The 22,628-nt window shown below is 39.9% G+C and overlaps 1 protein-coding gene across 6 annotated transcripts in view; it reads right to left on the bottom strand.

Annotated features, from left to right (window-relative positions):
* The window catches only part of WDPCP (WD repeat containing planar cell polarity effector), a 161,315-nt gene that overhangs the window by 21,219 nt on the left and 117,468 nt on the right, over positions 1-22,628 (bottom strand). For all 6 annotated transcript variants that reach the window (XM_026844249.1, XM_026844250.1, XM_026844248.1 and 3 more), the window contains one exon: positions 20,500-20,602. In XM_026844249.1, the coding sequence (XP_026700050.1) occupies positions 20,500-20,602 (103 nt within the window). The remainder of the gene's footprint in view (positions 1-20,499; positions 20,603-22,628) is intronic.

The following is a 22,628-nucleotide window of genomic DNA, read 5'->3' as shown; positions in this document are numbered from 1 at the left end:
AGCCTTGGGTAAAATTCTTTTGGTATCAAAATTAGTGGGAACTTCCATTGTTGCCTTGAGTGCGGTCAGATCTTTTTTTCTGGCTACAATTGTTTTCCTGAAATTGTCTTTCTAAATAAACAGATTCTAATAAAATTGTTCAGTTTCAACAAATTCCTGCAGGGAAACCACACAGCTTTGTTTGTGTGTGTGTAAAAATATAACTCTAAACTCCTCTGCTTCTTTTGGTCTAGTTTTCCATGGCTTCTTGTTTTTAGATTGTTTTTGTGTTGTTTTGTTAATTCCCAGTGCTGACATGTTTTCTTTCGACAAATATAAATTGTTGAAATATTGTTTTTGTAGTACTTTTAAAACTCATTGAAAACAGCTGTTACTGTTGAGAGAGATGGAAAAGGTTCATTAAATCAGAATATCTCCCATTTGTGTTGTAATTTAACAATTTGATACCTGAGAAGATAAGGCACTTCAATCACTAATAAGTAGAAGCAACCCTTAATGGTAGCCTAACATGCCATTATTTCACTAGTTGTATATTAGGCCTATTAGCAGCAGCAAAACTGTTTCAGTGGGTGTGACAGGAAATTTAAGAATGAAAATAAGTTATGTGATAAAACTAAAGAAGTAGTTAACACTTATAAACAACCCCTCATTGGGTCTGAGGTTTTTTTGATTTTTTTTTTTTTTTTGTAGTGTAGACAGTTATATTTCACTTTGCAGTCTTCTGCAACTTGCAGTGAAACTTCGCTTCAAAACTTTCTGCAAATGGAAATGCCCAGTCTTTACTAGTTCCGGCTGAGATTTCAATCTCTGCTACTCATTTGCTCTGCTAGAATCATACACAAAATTAAGCTAACCACTATATAGGCTCAATAGTTAATTTTCTATCTCCCTGGAGCTGAAGTAATCAGGTTCCTTAGGAACTATCCTAGCAGTGCCAGTATTATTTAATTAAAAAAAAAAAAAAAGGTGTGTCTTACAGGGTGATCCAGATGTGGTAGTACCAAGCTGTGATGGATAGCCAGCTGAAAGAGACTGAGTAACCAAGGATATGCTTCACTTCCAGGCTCTTTCACTTCAAAGGCTTGAATAGTGTCCCAGCAATAGAGATCTTGCACCTCTAGATTTTATCAGGTTTCCTGAACCATGTGAAGTTTGCCTTGTAATCTTGGCAGCGGGCAAACAGCTCTCCTCTCGGCTGCCGATGCATGTTAACAAGCTGGAGTGCCAAGACACAAGATGAGCAACCTAGGGCCGCTATTGCTCAGTAATTACGGCAGGCACAGGAGGGAGGTCATTCCTGGTGACTAGGCGTTTTCTTTGTTTGGTAAGTGGTACTTTAGACCGGGTCTTTTTTTTTTGTCTTTTTTTGTCTTTTTTTTTTTTTTCATTTTAAGTGACTATCTAGAAATACCTGTTCTAAAGGAAAGCTAAGCAAAAGCGGCTAGTGAGCAGAAACGTTCCCATTGTTTGGGGTGAAGGCTGCAGCAGTGGAAATGTGGGTGTGTGCTCCAGAGCATCTCAGTAAAAGCATTCAAGGAAGACCTGATTATTCTTAAGTGATGCTCTAGAGACTCCACAGAAGCACAAGTGCCTCCGGCATTGCAAGCCCCAACCCACAACGGGCAAAGCAGGCACTGCCGAACTTGCGTGTTCCTTCAGCTGCTCTTCCTGACGCCCGTGTACAGGGCACACCCTCTGCTTGGCACTTCCAGCCCAAGGACCAAGCGTCTCCGCTCCCGGCTTCCACCCTCCAGGCATCCAGAGCAGGAAGATGTGCCGGCCAGACCAGAGGGAGGTAGGCTCAGGGGAGAAGAAAACCATTTCAGGGGGTTAATTGAAAGATAAATACATCTGCAAACACAAGATGCAGAATGGAAGCCTGCAAATAAAGGCTGCCAGACAGAAGCTGGCCAAACCGATAAAGCAGAAAATAAATTGAGGGTTAAATATTTTGGATGCTGAAGTCTTGGAGTTCAAAGAGGAGCTCAAGGAAACTCCCAGCCACCAAGTCCATATCAAGAAGCTCTAGGCAAACACAAGCCTCCTGCTTTATCCGAAAGAGGGTTTCCAAAAGGGAATGGTTTGGATGAATGGTTAAGGGATATCTTTTAGCACCTGGGAGCTCTTGTGCAAGGGAAGATGATGCTCACAGGTGAGCTATGGCTGAGGGGCAGAAGGAGTTGTCTTCCACAGGGAAATGGATGAGAAGTGCATCTGCCCATATTGGGTTGGAAGAACAATGTGTAGCTGTGGATGTATTTTCATTGCTTCATAGAAAGAGGCAGGAGGGAGCTGTTCCTCCAGGCCAGGAGGTGAGGGAAACCAGGGCAAGGCTGAAGGTCACCCTGTCTTCCCTGGAGCATCAGCTACTGTCCACGGCAGGAGGGGGATACTGTACCTGATGGCAACCTAGTTTTTATCACGTATATACAGACTGAGGGACTGCTACTAAAACTCCTGTCTATATCCCAGCGAGAAATAATCCCCATTAGAAGGATGCTTCCTTTTCCAAAGGAATTCTCTGGTTTGGGTTTGCACGGGCTACCGTTTTCTATGCAGTGGATTGGGGGTAGGAAACATCTTTTTTCTATTGGATCAGGAAGCTGTACTCAAAACAGAGGATGGGACAACTGCTGATGTGTCTTGCTGATATAACACTCTCCATGCCAGGTGGTTTTGTGACAAGGACCCTGTGTTTCCAGCACTGACCCTCCCCTAGAGGCTACGCAACAACTGAAAACCACCTTGGTTTTCAGACAGCCTTTTTTTTAAATCAGCTGAGGTCAGAGTCCTTTGCAAATGAGGTCTGCACCATCATCCCACACTACATCCACGCGGGGTACAAGAGCAGCACAAGGACAGCAAGGCATGGCTGTGTAACACTAGGGCTCAACGCAGGAATTACACTTACAGGTGGGAAAGTCTTAGCCGTAGTATCAACACTTTTTGAGCAGGTGCATAACTATGTCATAGTACTAGAGCAAGGCTAGAGTTCAAGAGTTAGCTAATTGTATCTCTCTCAGAAAGGAATTGCCTCAGACCAGTTAATTTGTCAAGATAACGAATTGCAGCAATTCTCCTCGTTTGGAGCTGGGCCACTAACACTGATCTGAACTGTATTTAAACTCTTGATGACAGAGACTGAAAAAGATATTGCAATACTGGAGGTACAGGTTCCTAAAGAAAAACTGCATGTAAAGCTGGAGCTGAGAGGCAGCAAGGGCATGCAAGTACACATCCTGCATATCCCTTAGATATGAAGAAATTCCCTGGGGCACTGACTCTGGTGCCTGGGCAGGCAGAGTTCATCTTGAATCTTTGGGAGTGATTAAGGTCCAAGAGGATAATATAATACCCATCAAGTCTTCATTTCTGCAATATGAGATAACACAAGCTGAATTTTTACATCCCCAAAAAAAAAAAAAAAAAAAAAAAAAAAAAGAAAGAAACCCCAAAAGTACTGATTTAAAGTTATTGAAGGTTTTCTGGTAGCCATAAGAAAAAAGTCCCTCTGTGGGTCTGATGCTGTGATTCCTACAGCACTGCATTCTCCCAGGTCACTACTGCACTTTACTGTGCAGCAGTAGACATGAACAAGTTTGGAGGAGAGGAAAAGCAGAAGAAAGCTTCCATAAAAATGCAGGCTTAGTCCAATGACTGCCCTCTATTTCTGCTGAAAGCGAAGTAGGCAGCATCAGGTAAAATGAAATGATATATGTTCTCATGTCAAACATTCTCCTCTGGCTGCCAGGTGTTCCTTCCCCAAGAGAAATGTGAACCAGAATAAATCCTGTACATTGACTCAGGGAAGTGAAAAGAACTGGGGATGAGCAATACCATCCCTGAAGGACACTCCAGACATGCTTAAGTTGGGGAGCAGGACCCCCTTTCCCTGTGTTTCACCAAAGAAGCCAGGATAAAGCCTCTGCTGCTACTGGCATCTCCTATGAGTAGAGAAGGACACACTGAAGTCTATTCAATTTGTGCTCCAGCAGTGCTTTATTGGTGTTAGAAAAGGCAGAAACGTTTTCAGAAATGATTTCATGCTGTTACGTTAAGCAGAAATAATGTCAGGTAAAGACAGAGAAGTATGCAAGACCTTTGACAAAGGCACCCTGACCCTCACCTTGCATTGGCACACCCTCTCCAGGAAAAGGATGCACTGAAAACAAAATTGGTTGTTGATGACTGTGCAACTGTGTCACTGCCTTAAAAAGCACCAAATGAGAAATTAGCCAGACAGCTCATTTCAGAATATTCCTGCTGAATGCTCTACTTGGGAATGAAATTACTTTCTTTCTCATGTTAGTCAGAATAATCATCATCTATCTCTAAATCCACTTAATTTAGAAAAGCAAAGTGGCTTTTATTTTGGAATAAGTGTATCCACAGGCAGAGTTCTTTCAAAATAGCTAATCTGGTCATTGCCACATGTAAACAAGCCCTTATAAATTGATGGGGATGGTAAAGAACTCGTGAAGGTATGGCGCAGGACTTCTTACTCAATTTGCAAACACTTACTTTAGACCTATCTTCCTCAGGGCTAATATGGTGATCAACAGAGCCGGGTTCAATTTAAACAACATAGTCATATGTTTGAAAAAGAAATGAGCTTTGGAAAACTGTTTCCTCCTGTTGTCCCCTCAAGTTCCAAGACTATCTTGCTTGAGTTGATCCTCACTTTTAAATACCACAGTCAGATGGTAGTCCAGGATTTAGTAGATCTCAGAAGTGCAGACTGCCCACAAGGTTGGGTCTAAGGCTGGTAGGGGCTGAAGTGTGTGCAGCCTCTTCTCAAACAAGTGAGTGACTGATAAAGGGTAACTTTATGTTGCTTGCAGCTGGTTTCTTGGCTTTGGCTGCAGTATAAATGTCTTGCTGTGCACAGACTGCAAAGAGATGCTTAAATGTTAAGGTAGAAAATTATAGAAAGATCTTTGCAGGATGTGTTATGCCATCTGGTGCAACGTGTAGGGTGCTTATCTGTTTTTCTTCCCAAGACTTTTCTGCTGCTGGAGTGCTCCTGGGAAACCATCTCAGACTGGAAATCTGGGCTGAGCTTGCTCTGACTGTTTGTGGTGGCTTAGTGCATGTGTCCACACAGCGTGGCAGCAGCAAGAGCTATGTGGGAGATGCGAAGTGACCTAGATCAGCACCCCTAATTCCTGCAGCTGTGCTAGTTGCTCTGTCCTGTGCAAGTGTGATGTGAACCAAATACCAGTCATGTTAGAGACTGACCTTGTTTTCTTGGAGAAACCTGTGTAAAAATGGATATAAAAATACTCTTGACACTTACCTCACAGGATGTTGTGAAGCTTAATTAAATGTGCACAAAAGCATTCTGAGATCCTTAGATGAAAGATGTTTTTATAAATGTAAATTATAATAATTATGACTAGTAACCACCATCAACTACTGAAACAATTAATTCAGGTTGCCACAGGCCATCACAACAACGTGTGCAAAGAGGCATCAGCCATTTAATGACAAACGTGTTGCATGAGAACTCAAAGCCCTAAAAATGTTGTAAACAAAGAGGAAAAAACTAGACACTTGGGGCTTGCCCATGCTGGGTGCAGTTAGTGGAAGTTTCCTCCTATTTCTTCCATCACCCCTGTGTTTACATTGTGATTTGTCCCCAAGAAGACCCCACCTTATACATTGCATCAGTGGGCTCATCTTAAGTCCCTCTGGTTTTTATATTTAACATTGCAAGGAACTGAAAATGACTGCAAACAGCTTGGCTCACAAAGACTGGCAAATCCATAAATACAACTCTGGGTTTTGTTAGTTCTTCCTCTCACCCTCCAGCCTAGTCCATTTACAGCATTACAGAACAGACTTTGGCCACAGGGTATTATCCAGCTGACTTTCCAAGGGTGAAAACAAAAGCTAAGCAATCCAGATGTGTCTGGCCAAATACTTAAAGGCCCAGTGCACACATTTAGTTGACAACTGACTGAAATCTGAACCATTTTTCTCAGCCTTTCTTGTTGCTTCAAAACTGATTTGGGCTTAAATAGCTAAAATCTACAGGTGTTTAAATGCTCTCCCTTGTCAGCAGAACAGCCTCATCAGACATGGTCTGAGGATGCGGTCAGACTGGAAAAGATATCCAAAGACCCCACAGGTGAATCCCAAAGAGCAGGCTAGCCCACCTGTGCCCCTCAGGCTTATTTCATTGCTGCCTTTAAAGACGAAAATTCAGAAGAGTAGTAGTTACTAAGCACCCAACTTACCAAAGCAATTAGGCTAAATGCACCGCAGCTAGAAATTTAAGCAATGCATTGAATTTAATTTGAGAATTCATGGTCACAAGACTGAAACCTTTAACATTTAACCTAGCAGCAAATTAAATCAGCTTTCTGATCAAGTGAAAAATTCTATGCTACTGAAGTTTGAAAGTGTGAAGCACACACTTATTAAAAGGAAGGTTTTTTTCCTTTTTATTTTAATAAAGAGAAACTTGGGATCAGTTAGTTGTCTAATCCAAATAATGGAAAAATGGGAATACTGTCTGTAAATAAAGACCAAATTACAAAACAGTATTGCTTTCTGGCTTCTGTCAGACCAATGTGCAAACAGTCAGTGGGTTTCATGGAAAAATAAATGTTACTCATGCTGGAAGGTTGTATAGACTAAACTTACTCTGATACCAATGAGCTTGAAACCTGCAGAGTTTAACAGGAACTAGCTTTCCATGTACCGAAACTGAAAATATTTACATGGTTTTTTTCAGTCCCTTTAAAAATGCTGGCTTTCTCTAATATCTTTTGTGTTTTAAGAATTAGGATACTAAGTTGGGAATTTCTTGGGTAAGTTTTCATGAAATGAGGGCCAAATTTTTATGGGGTCTCTGTGTGTGTGTGTGTCTGCATAGAAAATCAGCAACGCTGGTGCAACATATAGAAAACATGCTACACAGTAGGTACCGAAAAGTTATTTTAAACCTACAAAGTCTAAAACTTTATTGTGATGTGTATATCTGCAAGCTGTGTGTTTGTGCACACATAAATGCACACACAATACGCACACGGACTTCCTGTTGCTAAACTTTCTTAGTGACACTTACACAGCATTCTGTTCAGCGTCTCTTGGCTAAATCCTACAATACGACATAAAACTTGGATGCATTATCTAAATGCACCTCAAGGCACTAGGACATAAAAGAAGTTGGGGGTTTAGAGCGTGTCTTGTTTTAACCATCTCTGGAGCACCCTGACTGACACTTTACAATTTACAAGAAAGGTGTGGCTAATAAAGCCACTGAAGCAGATGTAAAGGCAGGTCCTCCCTGATAGGCATTTACGGCCCGTCACTCACCCGCTCCAACGCTTTGCTGCACAGACTTGCTGATAACCACCAGCACATTCTGTGGTTCGGGTGCCCAACAGCCTTAAAAGCTGATGCCACCGTGTCGGCATCTGAAAATCCCAACTGCTGGGTTGACGCTTTCCTTTCCACTCCTCATCATTAGAAAAGACTAGTTTAAAGGGAAAATGTAAAGCTTTGCAAAGGGGACACGCTACACTTCGTACGCCCTTTCAAAGAGGAAATGTATCCTTGTAGAAACGGAGAGTTTTTCATTCCCAGGCTGTTCCTTCCACTCCCTGGGAAGATCTTTGTCTGGCTGGTATCCCTCAATTACAGAGTGGCACGAATACTAGAGTGTTTTGGTTTTTTTAAAACCTCATGGAGGTAGTATACGCTATATGCTGCCTTCTGCAAACACAAATACTTTCTCTCTGCCTATTTAAATAAACTGTCAGCAGGAGCAGCGGCTGTGGACGCCGCTTGGGAAGCTCAGAGCCCTGGAGGGTGCTTTTCAAGGTAACCAGGAGGAAAGTCCATGGGAAGCGATGCAAAGAGCTGACTCCTGATGCCAGGGAGAAAAAAAAAAATCACTGTGGCTCCTGCTGGAGTTCCCTCACTGCCCCATTTCATTCCTTTTACTTCTCATTGAAGTAAACAGGAGTTTGGAGATAAGATTCTGTCTCAGACAGAAGCTCACCTTTTCAGAAAAAAATGTAATTTTTTTTAAGAGAAGGTAATTAACCTAGTCTGCATTCTCTGATATACAGTGAATACAGCACTTCTTGTCAGCCACTCCTTTCATCACTTAAAATGCATTTTGTATCCATGGAAGGCAATTAATGTTCAATAGGGAAAGTTTGCCCTTACAAAGTAACTTTCCACATTCCTGCATTACCGCAGCGATCTTTTTCTTCCCTTACATGCCACCACCAGTCCTTCTCACACAGATGTGCATCACCAGAGATGTTTACTATCTACCTGGTTATTACTGTGTGCTTGTAGTCCTTACGGACTGACACTGCTCCCTCTGTCTCTTCTCTGACTTTGGGTGGAAACTCTTCTTAGCACTTCATGTTTTGTAGGGCATTTTTGGACTGGTTTAGGCTGCAGGTCAGAACTCAGCCCACTGCAGGGAGAAGGGATCACTTGGAGAGAAACTGTCACCACAATCCTTTCTGATCTATAAAGAGCAGCTTCAAGCAATACTCTCTCTACAATAATGGTGCTGTTTAAAGCAGGCTTACAGCTCTCTGCTGCTTTCAAGTCTATTTTACTAATGGTTTGCTTCAAAATCAGCAAAATTACCTTTGGATTCACCTAAACTAACTCTGGGTGAGAGGGCCAAGCAGGTTGTGCCTGGTCCCGGAGACTCTACTTATACCTACCTGGGGCCCCGAGGGAGCAGGGGGCATAGCCAGCTACGATGGCCACTGCTGGGTTTTCATCTGCTCTCTTTGTACCACAAACAGACACAAGAACCTGGTCTGAAACCACATGTGAAAATAAGGAGCTCTTCAATTTATATTTCTGAAGTCAAAATAGATGTGTAGGATAGCAGGAACTTTCAAGCCCCCACCAGTACCAATATAAAGAAAGGTTTAATCACTGCTATTTAAGATAGTGCAAAACAAAAGAGAGTTAGGATGCAAGTATAGGAGACAGCTTTCTAGGCAAGCTGAGTAGCATAAGGAGTGGAAGAACATCGTTGTGGCAACTCTTAATATGAAAATGGTCAAGGATTACTTTACAATCTTGTACTAGCAGGTGACTGGAGCCTTTTAACCAGGCATCTTTTCTATTCCTAATGCCTATAATTATCTAATATAAAGACAAGGTCAAATTGGCACATGATATTTTTCTTTCCTCACCCCCAACTTGAAGAGGGGCAGGCCTATCAAATTTTGGAAGTCATTGTTTCCATAGAGAACTGCAGCTATCCAACCTGGGGGATTGTAGCAGAGATGGTACCTGAGGATCCTTGTCTTGGCTAGGATTACTCTGGGCTGTGCAGTGCATGCTCAGGACTAACCGCTCCTATAGTAGCTAAAAGAAAAAGCCAGCATGCTCAGATGCTTATCACAGTAGCATGGTGCTACTCAAGATTTAAGTGAAAAATATAAAAAAAACCCCCAAAACAACACCAAATTTAAGCAATGCTCACAATCTATTCCATCTCCAATGAGACAAGAGGAAGGAAAAGCTGAATCCAAATCCACAACAGATTCCCAGATCCTGGTGAAGGCCAAGATGATTTAGCCACTATGTCGACCTGATACAAATCTGATTAATGGTGAAAACATTTCTAGTTCCAAAAGTAAGTAAAAAAAAATGCTATCCTACAAGTACTTGAGGTATCCTCAATACTAGAGGCAACTGGAGAATATTTTTTTTACATTAATTTTCTTCTGAAAATAGTTTTTTTCCCAAAACTGATTTTTATTTTAAAAGTGTACTAACTTTCAAAAGCCCCATGTGATCCAATACTGTTTGCTGCTTTTGCCACCTCATTTTGGGAAGTGCCTGAAAATTTAATAACTATTGCAAACTCCTTAATATATGCCATGTTTCTACTAGTTCTTCATCATGCATACCACTGATACATCAAAATAAGGTAGTATTTCAGACACAAAAAGTTGCTTTAAAACTAATTTTTAAGTTTTATATTATATCCCTTTCTTCTGAATGAGTGGAATTTTTAGTTGTTTTTCTAATGCAGTATTTTAACCAACTTGTGCAGGACCCATCTATAAGCATCAACATCAGCAGGCATCAACTTATATAAGTAATTTAACATTTGCATATGGGCAAAGCAGTTTACCTCCTGTAACTAACTGTTACCTAACTGTTTCTTTTGTCCCAAAATATAGTGTCAGATCAATGTGTGCAGAAGCCCTCATCCTGGTTTTGTAAATATTACACTTTGACAACTGCAGCATTCGGAAGGTGAGACACGCTGAATGAAACACAAACCAACCTATCTGTTAGTAAATAACTTCAATCGGGAGACGGAAAAACCCGAAATAAAGTATTTCTTGCTTTTTTTCAAAGTTTTCCTTCTTCTCACATACTGTATTTTCCCTGAGTTGAAAATGAGAAGTTTAGGGTGGGGTGGCATCCCCGCACGACCCGCAGTAGCCTTTTTGTATCATGGTTGTTGTCACACTGACACCTAATGGCAGATATGAACTAGAATATTCTGGCTGATTTCTCAGGGGTGTGTTTTTACCCTATGCTGTAAAAATTCCTTCAAATTATAGAAAATAAGTAAGCTTAGAAAACGGACTTCACCTGAGTGTGTGGTGAACCTCTGGGAGGGTAGTGCTGGAAACGCAGCAGCAGCAGCAGGGAGAAGCTGAGGGTGCAGTGCCGAATTAGCATGACACAAACGAAGGGCTGTGGGGGGCTTGGCTGCTGCCGAAAGGATGGGCAGGCCCTGACAGAAAGCTCACAGAGTCCTCAAAGGAAAGCAACAGCACTGAAGGCTAAAAGGATCTGGTCAAAGTCATCCAGTTGGTTGGTGATGGCTGCAAAGGTCTGGTTTCATCCACTCCCTGACCTGCGGTGTTGTTTCTGATCCTGACAAATGGGCAGCAAAGCTCTCAAACACACAAGGAAATAAGTTGGGACAGTGTAGTTGATAATAATACATGAAAAAAAGGCATTGACTAAAGCTTGTGCTTCTTTCGAGAATTTTTGAGGAATGTTTTGCAGTGAAAATTCTGTTTATTGCAGTGATTGGGGGGGAATGCTCTGGTCCTAATCTTTCCCTTACATACCTAAGAGGCCACAGCAGCACAGTCAGCAGGACAATCTGACCTTCCACTGCAGCAGACTGTGCCCACACAGGCTCCATATCCATGGCTGTGAGCTAAGCATCTCGCCATTTGGCAGCTAAAAGCAAGGGCCTAAGGTAAGCACTTTGTAGCTGTTTTTGTTTGGCTGCAACACATCCTATGTAGTAACATAAATAATTAATTATAGCTAGAATCTTTCCTCTAGTTAATAAAAGTTGTGTTATTTAGGCAGAGGCATAGTGAAAGTAGCAATGAACTTCAAATGATGATTCAGGAGAAGTTTAGACTGGGTCCCAAATCCTTCCTTCCATGGGTTATGTAGTGCAGTCAGAGGGCGAACTCATGTAAGGCTCCTGACAGTTCAGGAGCAACAACCCTTCCAGATGACATAAGATCAAGACCTGGGGTTGTTCTGCAAGGTCTCTGGGATGGCCCCAGAATCTGCTCCTCACCTGGTGCACTTCAGGCATAGATGGATACCTCCTGGGGGGATTTTCAGCAGAAAGAACATCAGCAAAGGAAATGACTAATTTTAGCAGAGCTATATGAATTACCATAGTAAGATGTAGCAGAAGGTAGGTTATATCAAGCAAAAAATACAAGCCAGCAGTTGTTATTACACAAAACTGTTATACTTTTGAAAGAACTGAAAGTAACACATAGGCTTTTAACACAATCATACAGGAAAGAATATTGTCTTCCATGTTTCATTACGGTGAAAATTTTTAAACTACCAGTTAAGTGGTTAATCCATGGGGTCTAATTTATGTGAGAACTATACTCTGACTTTTTACTGATCTTGTGGTATGCAAGGACTCAAAGCTGTGCTCAGAGCCATCACTGGTGAAGGACAGCAAGAAAGTCCTTGTAACTCCTGCCACTGGTTCCTTGCAAGAAGTCAGGCTGAGCTCTGAGCACATCCAGTCAGGGCTGGTGGAGTCAGGCATGGCGAGCCTCTGTGCTGGCATCAGATACACCCTGCAGATACATTTGAAAGGGATTACTTTAAATATGGGCAAGAGAGAGGGGGAAGCTGTACCCTCCCAGGGGGCAGAGGTCACAGGTGCCAGGGAGCCCGGGCTCCTGGGGACAGCAGGTGTTACAGCCAGACCCTGGGCTGAGAGGGCAGGAGGCAGAAATCAAGTAGCTGCTGCATCTTCAGTTATCATCAAGATGAAAAGGTGAGATATAGGCAGGGTACCTGCAGGAAGTAACTAATTATGATCAACACACATGCTTATAAGCTATTATGAACGATGTCTTGTCATCATATTATCCTATTTTGCCATTTCTTAATACCAACGTTGCAGAGATAACCAGTGATGCCTCACAATCTATTTCTAAGACTGAATTTTACAGTTCGAAGTCTATCACAATTTGGGACTTTTTGGTATCTTGAACACTGTGAAAAATATTACTGAATGGCAGATATTACTCCAGCATGAGTTCAGGAGTTGCAGCAGTGTCATGGCACTGAGGTTTAAATTAAAAAGAAGTCTCAGCGCAGGCTAACCAACAGGAAGGGTATTTAGGGAAAAGATATTTCAAATAGCTGAAATGAAACACAGAGTGTGTATTGAGGGAAGAAAAAAGTCAAAACTTACTGCCTGGTATTCAGCACCGTTGATCAGTTTTCCACCAACACTTTTTCTTAAACAGCCCATTTCTTTAATTCTTCTGAACAAGTTTGGCACTTTAGAAAGCGATGAGTGCAAAGCTTACTCTCAGGCCCCAATTAGCTCTTCCCTATAACTTTCACCAGTGATATCCTGATTAGAATGTCACCAGCCCTGAGACAGGACTTCAACAGGGAACTTGGTTTTGTTAGACTGAAAGCATTCAACAAGAACTAACGTCAGGTCATCAAACATCTTTGGTTTTGTTGCGGGAGTTTCTCAGTGGTGAACTGTCAAGCAGTCTCCTGTGCAGGAGTCTTTGGAGGAAAACAGCCTTTAGCCCCTGATTCTGCTGTGGGCAATTCCAGAGTATCCCCACTTAAAGGGCCTGTGGTGTGACTGGGGAGTGTAGTGAAAGAAGGGAATAAATAATTAGTCTTTCAATGTTTTTGTTTGTTTGATCAAAAACCAGATGTGCAAAGATTCTCATATTTACAAGAGTTGGTCCTTCTGAGCGCAGGAATCCACAGCCTTGTCCTAATGTTGGCTGTGCTATAACTGATCACTACTTCTAAAAACTCACCTGTATGGGGAATATTTGGTGACAATTCTTCAGTAGGCCATTATAAAGAGTTAATGCTGAAATACTACAATTGAATGTTAAATTGACACCTCACATCAGCCCACCATCATACCTCTTTTCCAATTCCTCTGCTGTCATGCCACTGATGTGATGAATTCCAGCCTGTCACATCACGTTACGTTGTGCAGAACAAACAGGACAAAACATATACCAACTGCCATGCAAATATGTGTTTGCCAACTCTTTTTGGTGTGCAGAAACGCAACTGGCAAATTCCCTATCAAAAAACTAGAGGCTCAAGGATGGCTCTAGGGTGTGTGAGACAAACATGCCTCTGACACACCGTGAACATACAGATAACGCAGCTCTCGGCCAGCTACAGCAATTATGAAAGCATCTCCTGCTGTGATTATTTCTTGTTCTTTCAGGAAAAAAGCAGCAGCAGATTCTGTGGCTCCTGTTGTCATGAAGCAAAATATAAATGTGTAATAATTAATCTAGTGCTTGTGTTCATATCTGGAGCTATTTTTATGACTGGCCAGATTTTGGCTGTGTATGCGTAAATATAACACCCACTTATGTACACACACACACACACACACACGTGCATACTACAAGATGTGTGAATATACATTATGTGGCTTTTAACTGCAGTCTTTTAGCCTACATGTGGGCCTTTTGAAGCTAATGGGAGATTTACCAGGGGCTTTTTCACAGAGCTGTAGGCAAGACTGGAATCCAGAACATATGAATATTATACTATAATATAGTGTAAATCATCTAGATTGACCTACAGTAAATTAGAGGCCATTAAATTTCATCCAGGTATCCTACACCAAGCCAGAAAAACTTGTGTTTGACTAATGCATAAATTGTATTTGGCTAAAACCCATTTCCCAGAAGGGCATTCATTCAGTCTCCATGCAAAGACACTTTCCATGCATCAATTTCTTTGATAGTTTGTTTCAACAGTTATTTTAACTATGTGTGCTTTTTATTTAAATTGACTTCAGTCTATGGAGTCAGTGCTGAGAAGTCAAATTCCTACTTAAATTCCTAGCTATAATGTCAATGGATACTCGAGTACTGACTTGCTTCTCTTTACCTCAATGTCATGCCATGGGCATCCCTTTGAGATCTTTTATGCTTAACGATTCCTTATCATGTAACATCCTCACCCAAGGAATATCTCTGTGAATTTTTTTCACTTTTGTAACTTTTTGATATGTTGCCACGGAAAGTAAGTTGTTTACTTGGTAATTAGTGTCATCCATTCTCTACTGTCTATGTGCATCAACTTTGCTGGAGGTTATAGGGATAAGATGGAAATATACTGAAAAGAACTGAGATGAAAGACCTCACATATCTTGCAATAACTTAATTGTTAGTAGAATAAATACAGATCAGACATAGACAACTCCTTTCAATTTTCAGAATTTGGAAATACTGTAATTATTTTGTTTATAAACCAGTCACAGTATGTGGCTATAGATACAAAAAAAATTGACTTCCTAAAGCTGGCTCTTCCAGTTGGTAATTTTTCTTTTTTCTACTCAACACAACATTTAAAATGAAGGCAAAAAATGGTTAATCTATGGCTTCTTGGTAAGACTTCTTCATACTACATAGGGCATAATTTTACTGCTGACAGATATTAAAAAATCTGAGGATCATTAAAATTAAAATATTAAGGAGAATAGTGTCTTCATTTCAGGCATATAGTGGCGTTTTTTAAATCAGGTTCTGTAGTGAGCAAGAATATGTCACAATAAAGAAGGGAAAAAAATGAAATGCCATGATTATTCTAAAGCTTGACACAAAACTATAAATCTCTTTCAAGTGAAGATACACAGATCTTTGTGTAGACCTCTGCAGCTAAGCAAACCAGCTAGCCTTTGATGTACTTATAATTATTAGGGGCTGAGGATTATGTCTTTAGGCAAAGCTGTCTAGCAGTGGGAAGGTATAGATCAAAACTGACATCATGACACAAGCAAGTGGAGAGGTGAGGTGAGGTGGAGCCAAAAACAGTTTGGCATTACTATAGACCTTAAGTAAAACAAACAACTCCACTTCTCGAAAAGAACACAAGGAAGGGAGCAATTAGTGCCTGTAACCTCTTGATAAGAGTAAAATCCTCACTACTAGTTGGAAAATTAAAAATGTAATTGACAAAAACTAAAGATCAGAATAAAGAAAAAGATTCAGCAGATCCACTTAGTTATCTGGGAATATACTGTTACACTCCCCGTGAGGAGGTATGCTAGGCTGTGAACTCAGAACTACCGCTGCAACAGGCTTCCATGACACAAGTGCTGGATGCCACTAGCCACTCTTGAAACCAGGGGACTCAAACAGTCTACATCAAGTAGACCATCCTTCCAGACAAGGTTCTTTGTCATTTCTTTTGTAGAGGGCAGGAGTTCTGTTAATGCCAGGCTTACACATGAACTTGTTACTTGCTGAAATCTCCATTCAAAGCCCACTGAAAATGGTAGAAATTTTTTCATTGTGCTTAGTGGGCTCTGTATCAAATGCTCTGTGTGGCTTGATATGTGCAAGAGAGTGTGCACGTGAGCACAGTTAAATAATTTCAAATTACCATGGATCTTCAAAGACATTCATCTTGTGTGGCACAAAATTAAAAAAGTGCTTGTGGAAACTAATTTCTTAGCATAGGTTAACTGTCAATCATACTTAAAAACCATTTTTCATTAAAAATGTTTTCCGGCTCTCTGGGGAAAAAGTCACATTATTAGAAAAAATAAAAGCAAAGGATTTGATTCCAGAGGTCTTGATTGACTTAAACTGAAAATCTAAATAAATAAATAGGAGCTCTAACACTTACACTGAAAGGAGCAGAGCTCAAAAAAACTGTAGCAGAAACAAGTGTTCCCCGAGTCTTTCCAGATCACAGTTTGTCTGCGTCTTGTGTAATAGCTTTTAAGCATGCCACAAACATGCTATGCAGTGAAATAAAAATCATGCCATGAAATAAAGGGCTAAGATTCTCAATGAACTTGAAACTTGACAGCAAGAGAAAAGATGCGTGTGCCAACGAAAAGTAGGAAATGAAGAAGGCTTTGTCATTGGTGTCAGAGAGGGCACATGAAGAAGAAGTTTATCACTTGATAGATGAAAGGAGTCACTATGGATCAGAAGAGGAACAAATGTTATCAACTAGGCTAATGCATGGCCAGACAAGGTTACAAAAACAGGAGGACAATTCTAAACATGGTCTTGAAATGCAGGTAGGATCACCGGGACCGTTAGGAATAGAGGAAGAACTGAGTAAATTATAAGTGACTGTATGCAAGACCAGACTGGTATCTCAGACACACTGTATGGAAGACAAAACACACCAGCATGTGTTTTTAATTATCACTAAGAACATATAAGCCATTCAGTGTAAAATACTACCACGAAACTAAGAAGAAATTAATAAATTCTCCACTTTTCCAACTGGTGACATTCCTTGCCAGTAAGGTGAAACATTTAGGGCCCCTACATTTTGAATGTCATTTTATGAACAGTGAGGGAAACTAGACCTCAGTCTCTGTAAGAACTGTAAGATTTCCTATTCCACTTGCAAACATGATGAAATATTTCCATACATGTTTCAAAATTCTATTTTAAGTGGAAAAACCTCAAGTGCTTTTATGAAACATTACTGAACAACCACAATGTTAGTCCCATCTAGCGTTTCAGAACAATGCAATTATCTCAACGTTTCAAAGTTACCTCTGTTAGAAATGTTTCCTAAACATTAGTGTTCCTAATATTCTGAATTTAATTTTAAGTAGAAATACAAGGTTTCCCAAGTTGCCTTTCAGTTATGCAGCAGTTATCTGTCTTGTCATAACATGAATCCCTTTTGGATAAAAGCTATTGATTTGAAGGTTAAAATCATCTTTCCAGGCCCTAATGTAATTTGTTGGAAGTTGGCCTTGGGAAACTTTCTGACACTGACTACATATGCTCTTCATCGGATATTCATTGAGCAATGATGTCTGAAAGGCTGAGTTCTTCACCTCTGTGATTATTATTAGCTATGGCATTTCTTAACAGGCTGTGCCATGTCTGTTCTTTGCAACTCGAGTTTTACATACAATGTTGTTCCAGGAGTGTATATGCAAGATTACACCCATAAACAGAATTTATTAGTAGCCTACAAATATAGTCAATATCGAGGAAGGTCCTCTCTGTTTTCATCAAGTGAAACGAGGTGCAAGCACACATTTTAGGGCAGGCTAAATGAGAACTCTCTGACCTCATTAAGGAACTTGCAGATCTACTACAGAAATAACAGAAAATCTTTGGCAGAGGAAACTACAATATCTATGGGCACAGGTCTGTGGATCAAATGTGAGTGAGGAAAGAGAAGACAGCTAATACAGTTTCTGAGATGTACGGTACCATTACTTCAATCTTCTCATGCCTCAAGATGCGTTTCCACAAGCTGTCAAATGTAAAATCTTATAATTTTCCTTAAAAGATTTTAATCAGTTGAACAAAATATCTGATTCTGCCAAAACCATAGCAGGGAATAGCAGCAAACTCACGTGACACTTCATCTTGCTTCGCAATATTCTCACCAAACTACTATGCTCTGAAGGCCTACAGGTGTTTTTACCACATGTACCCAGACATTCTTAGCTTTGAAGGCAGCTTCTTCAAAACAGTGTATAGCAAACTGCAATCACGTGAGGAACTGAGAAGAGCTAAAATTCAGAAAGGTATAAAATAATCAATCTATTTTTAGTTTATGTTGATACAAATTTTGATGTAATATATCTGAGGAATCTACTAACAATTATAGAACTCTGGATGACATTTATAAATTTCAGCTGAAATTATATTGTAGTTCTACATTATTTGTAGGAGCTTGAAACTTTTCCAAAAGTCTGAGTTTGAAATATATTATGTTTGAAGTGAGCCCTGTACACAAAAATATCTTGACAAATTAAATATATCTGGGGCAAGATGGAGCATTTTCAAGGGCTTGGGAATCAGCCAGGAGCACTGACTCATGTTATTTTCAAGTAGTGTTAAGCTGAGTTTTGGGGATGGGCTAGCTCAGGAAACATCATTAGATGTTGATATATGAGAACAGCTCACATTTGTACTATTAAGAACCAAATATTACACTGCAACATACATATGAAATATGCTGTAGAGAGGCCAGATACTATCTAAGGAGGGGTTCAGTATAACTTGGGATCAGTAGCACTGATTGCACCTTGCTGCCTGTTTGCGTAGGTTGCTGCCTTCTTGTAGAAGCCTGAAGTAGGTGCTCAAAATCTAGGTTTGATCTGGGAAGTGTGACCATTGGTGAACTGAGTGGCTGAAAGCCCCCGGGACCAGGGACTAGATGAAGAGGACTGGGTTTAGGGGATGGTTAGGGGACAGAGACTTGTTTGAAACTGCATTTTAAAACTTCCAGCTCTCTAAATCCCCCTCTCAAAATATTAGATAAATATAGTATTTTACATATAAAGCACTTGTTATCTTTTGTTTTCACTGAGTCCACAAAGTTCATGACTCTTAACACCTTTTTTGCTAACAACAGTTTACGAAATAAAAACATTATCAAGAAAGGGCTTTGAATTAAAGTATAATAAAACAAAACCTGTGGCTGAGATTTCACATGTTTAAGATGAGATCCAATCTGCAGTGAAACGAACTCATGGGAGATTCCTGTTTATTTTCATATAAAATGAAATGGATGCAAATTCATTACCGTTTATAGACTGAATCTCAGTGACAGTTTGTCCCAGAGGCATTGAAAAGTACTTTAAATCATTCTGATAATTAATTATTCAGCAAATGAGAACATTTTAAAGACTTTATCATATAAAACTACTTTAATAATTTATGCTTATGGGTCATTACAGAGGTAACTGTAGGGCTGCTCTGAAGGAGGGGAAGACTGTGTGCCTGCACATTTATAACTGTAGTAATGTGTATTATATCTGATCTGCAAGTAAGAAATTTGTGATCACTTTAGGTTTCTTCCCTATTCCTCCATTTGCATATATGTCTATAATACTATATAAAGCTCTCAGTAAACTTAAAAATTGCCTAACTGCAGAAATCTAGTAATAGCACTAGTTTTCAAGGAATTAAATGAAGACACAGATTAAGGTTTAAATTTTCTGGATTGAGTGTAAGAGAATAGATAATGAACAGATACAAGTCCTTGGTATCTTAGTTATATTAGGTGCAGAGGACAACTACCTAAGAAGTCAGAGAAGAGAAAGCAAGGGAGATGTAACTGTACACTTTAAAGAGTGCCCAGTAACAGATGACCTAAACAAATGTAAATTTTGACAATTCTAATGGTGAAAGGGCTCGCCCAAAAGTCCAGTTATGGTGTAAGAAACGCTCAAAGTGACTTAAACTTGAAAATGAAAGACTCTGAAGAAAAGAGTTCAGGAGATGCTTGATTTTTTTCTCCCTTTTTGTCTACCTTTCCTCTGCTGAAAGTCAGCTACCTGGACTTAGACCCCTTCTTCTTGGTTTGTGCTATAGGCCCAAAATCAGAATGGTCTACATATTTGAATACATCTCTTCATGACAATTCAGAGGAAACACAAGGAGAAAGTGAATGAGCTATGAGTTTCCATGCCTGAAAAGTGGTCTGTGTTTGAGCTATCACTCCAACCCTGCAATTTATGCATCAATATTCCTTATGAACAGCAAGAATCCCACTGCTGTTACTTTAAATCCAGGATCTGAGCCTCTGTTCACATCAGTAAAGGTTTCATCCAAATGCTGCCAAAGCATTCGGGATGTGACTCCAACTATTGGCACAGTGTGCACAAGCAAATATTTAGAAGTGAATGAGATTGCCATACCTGGCCTTTAACATTGGTGGGAACAAAGATTTTCAGATTCAGTCCCTTACCTCTTGCACTCAGCTCAGTCTGTATAGTCTTAACTTTTCTACATAGCCATAGTATAATTCCTTTTGCTTTGTAACTATTGCATTGACACAATCCTCACGTGGGTACTGAAAGGCAAAGCTATGTTTTTATAAGCCTCTCTCTTTAGTTATGAATAAAAATACTGTCTCGCTTTCAAAGAATTAACACAATCGAAACAATAACCCCCTTACAAATACAACACGGTGTTGTACAGGACAAGTATTGATTAAAACAAAAAGGGCTTTTTAAATACCATTAATTCTTACCAATTCTAGTAGTTATTGATTCTGCATCAATGTCATTAGCCTTTTCCTTTGCCACTTCAGCTAGTGCCAATTCACCCTTATCTAGTGCAAGGTAATGGATGTCCTTTGGAAATAAAAGAGAAAAAAAAAAAAAAAAGATTAATCTAAAATGAATCTCATACAGGTAACAAAAGGGATTTTGAAAGAAAGAGGCTCTTTTATTATTTAGATCACAAACACAGATGGAACTGATGAACTTACCATTACATTTTAATTCCCTCCCAATGCAAATGTATTATCTTACTTGTGCTGTTGAATACAGCAATGAATAAAACACTGACCAATCATACGCTGATAAAAGTGAAGCCATTGACTCAGTGTATGAAAGAAACCAATCTGTCTGCTTTTAAGGTAACTTCTGTTGGTGTAACATGAATAAAAAGAGGGTTGATAGGTGGTGGCTCTGTGTTAACCAGATCTGAAGTACAGGAAGTCTTCTGGCTGACAGCACCTATTTGAAGTGTGCTAAGGTTTCCACCTAGTACAGGAGTTTTGGGGTAAAGATCTTCTGGGACTAGTTTTTGTTTGGAGGTTGTCACGCTACACTTACTGTTCTTGGAGTAAAGTGATGGTGGTCCTCCTTGTGATGGTAGTGGAAGTAATAAGAACAACAGCAGTTGCTCAGTGGTTTTAACACCCACAGAGGTTACATGATCCCTGAGTCACTCTTGGACCACAAGGGGCTTTCCAAAAATGCTGTTGCCTAGCATGAAGAGTTGCGGATACTCTGGCTCTAGTCCTTAATCTAGGGTTAAAAATCAGAGGGCTACAGCAGAGGTGTATCATTACATGCTGAATTGCAAGGATTTTTATTGTGAGTTAACCTTTGAGGTGGAAACTACCCATACTACACACAGCACAATTTGTGGGAGAATGTATTCTCGCTGACAAATTACAGCTTCACTGGCCTTGGATTTGGCCCTTGAAGTAAAGTTTCATCCTTGACCATTAATAAAGGACAATTAACCCCCTTCTCCTTTGGTGTCATGGCCACAGGCTGCTCTGTGCATGAACTGAGACATATGAAGTGAGGGAAACCCAAGAATAGTTGGCAAAGTTTTTTTTTCTCCATTTCTTTGCTGAAGATGCCAATATCCAAAGATTTAAGTAATTCTTGGCCATTGTTCTGCAATCTATCTGCATGAAGGAATTTAAAAAGGAAAGGAGTATTTGCTGGAAATATTGACCTCTGCATACCATAAAAGCAACTATAGTCTCATTAATGCAGAAGATTTCAGGTGTGAATTTACCGCCACTTTCATCAATATGACAGAAGCTCTTACAGGAAAAAGTGACCTTCTTCTAGAAAGAGAAGTTATATTTTAAAAGTGAAAGTAATAAGTGTTAGGAGAAAAAGATGCTGCTTTTATTATCCATTCATTTAAATAAAACATTTTTAAAATAAGCAAACTGAGAACGTTAGCAAAACTGAGACTGTTAGGCAAGAAAACCTGGTATTGACTTGGAAAATCCAAACAGTCTGCAGGAGATGGCAACATCTTGTAATTACAAACACAGGTGTGACTTAAAAAATGTGCCAGTGTCTTGGAGCAAAGTAACGAGTTAGGAACTTGTTGCAAACTCTGGACTTCCTCTCTCTGTAGGTCTAACATGGTTGTCAGGAGAAAAAGGGCCTGAGTAGCAAGGTATGATTTCTATGAAGATTAAACAGTAGATATTGTCAGCTTATTTCAGTAGATATTGTCAGCTTATTTAGATAACAATAGAAAACCTAAGGGCTCTTGAACAAGTCTGAACTTACAAAGATTTGAATGTATAGGCAGATTGTGTTTGATAATTTAAGATGCATTCTGACTATGCTTAATGACTGTCTTGTAGTTTAAGAGAAGCATTGTACCCTTCAATGCAATTTTAAATAATAAACTTGGTGAGGGGATGGAAACAACTGCAGAAAATGGCAAGGTTCTTTCAGTTAAGAGGCTGTACATGCTGTGTGTATCAAAACATCTGTTACTTTCAGGTCTTGTTTTTGCCCGCATTTTCTGTTTTGAGTAGAGAAATGTAAAGATGCTACGTATCCATCCCTAACAGGAGCTTTGGAAGAAATAAAGATATAGCAGTAGGCTGAT

The sequence above is a fragment of the Athene cunicularia genome (genome assembly GCF_003259725.1).
Source record: "Athene cunicularia isolate RWA chromosome 3 unlocalized genomic scaffold, athCun1 chr3_part1, whole genome shotgun sequence".
NCBI classification, from domain to species: Eukaryota; Metazoa; Chordata; class Aves; order Strigiformes; family Strigidae; genus Athene; species Athene cunicularia.
This window is presented reverse-complemented; position numbering and strand designations above follow the sequence as displayed.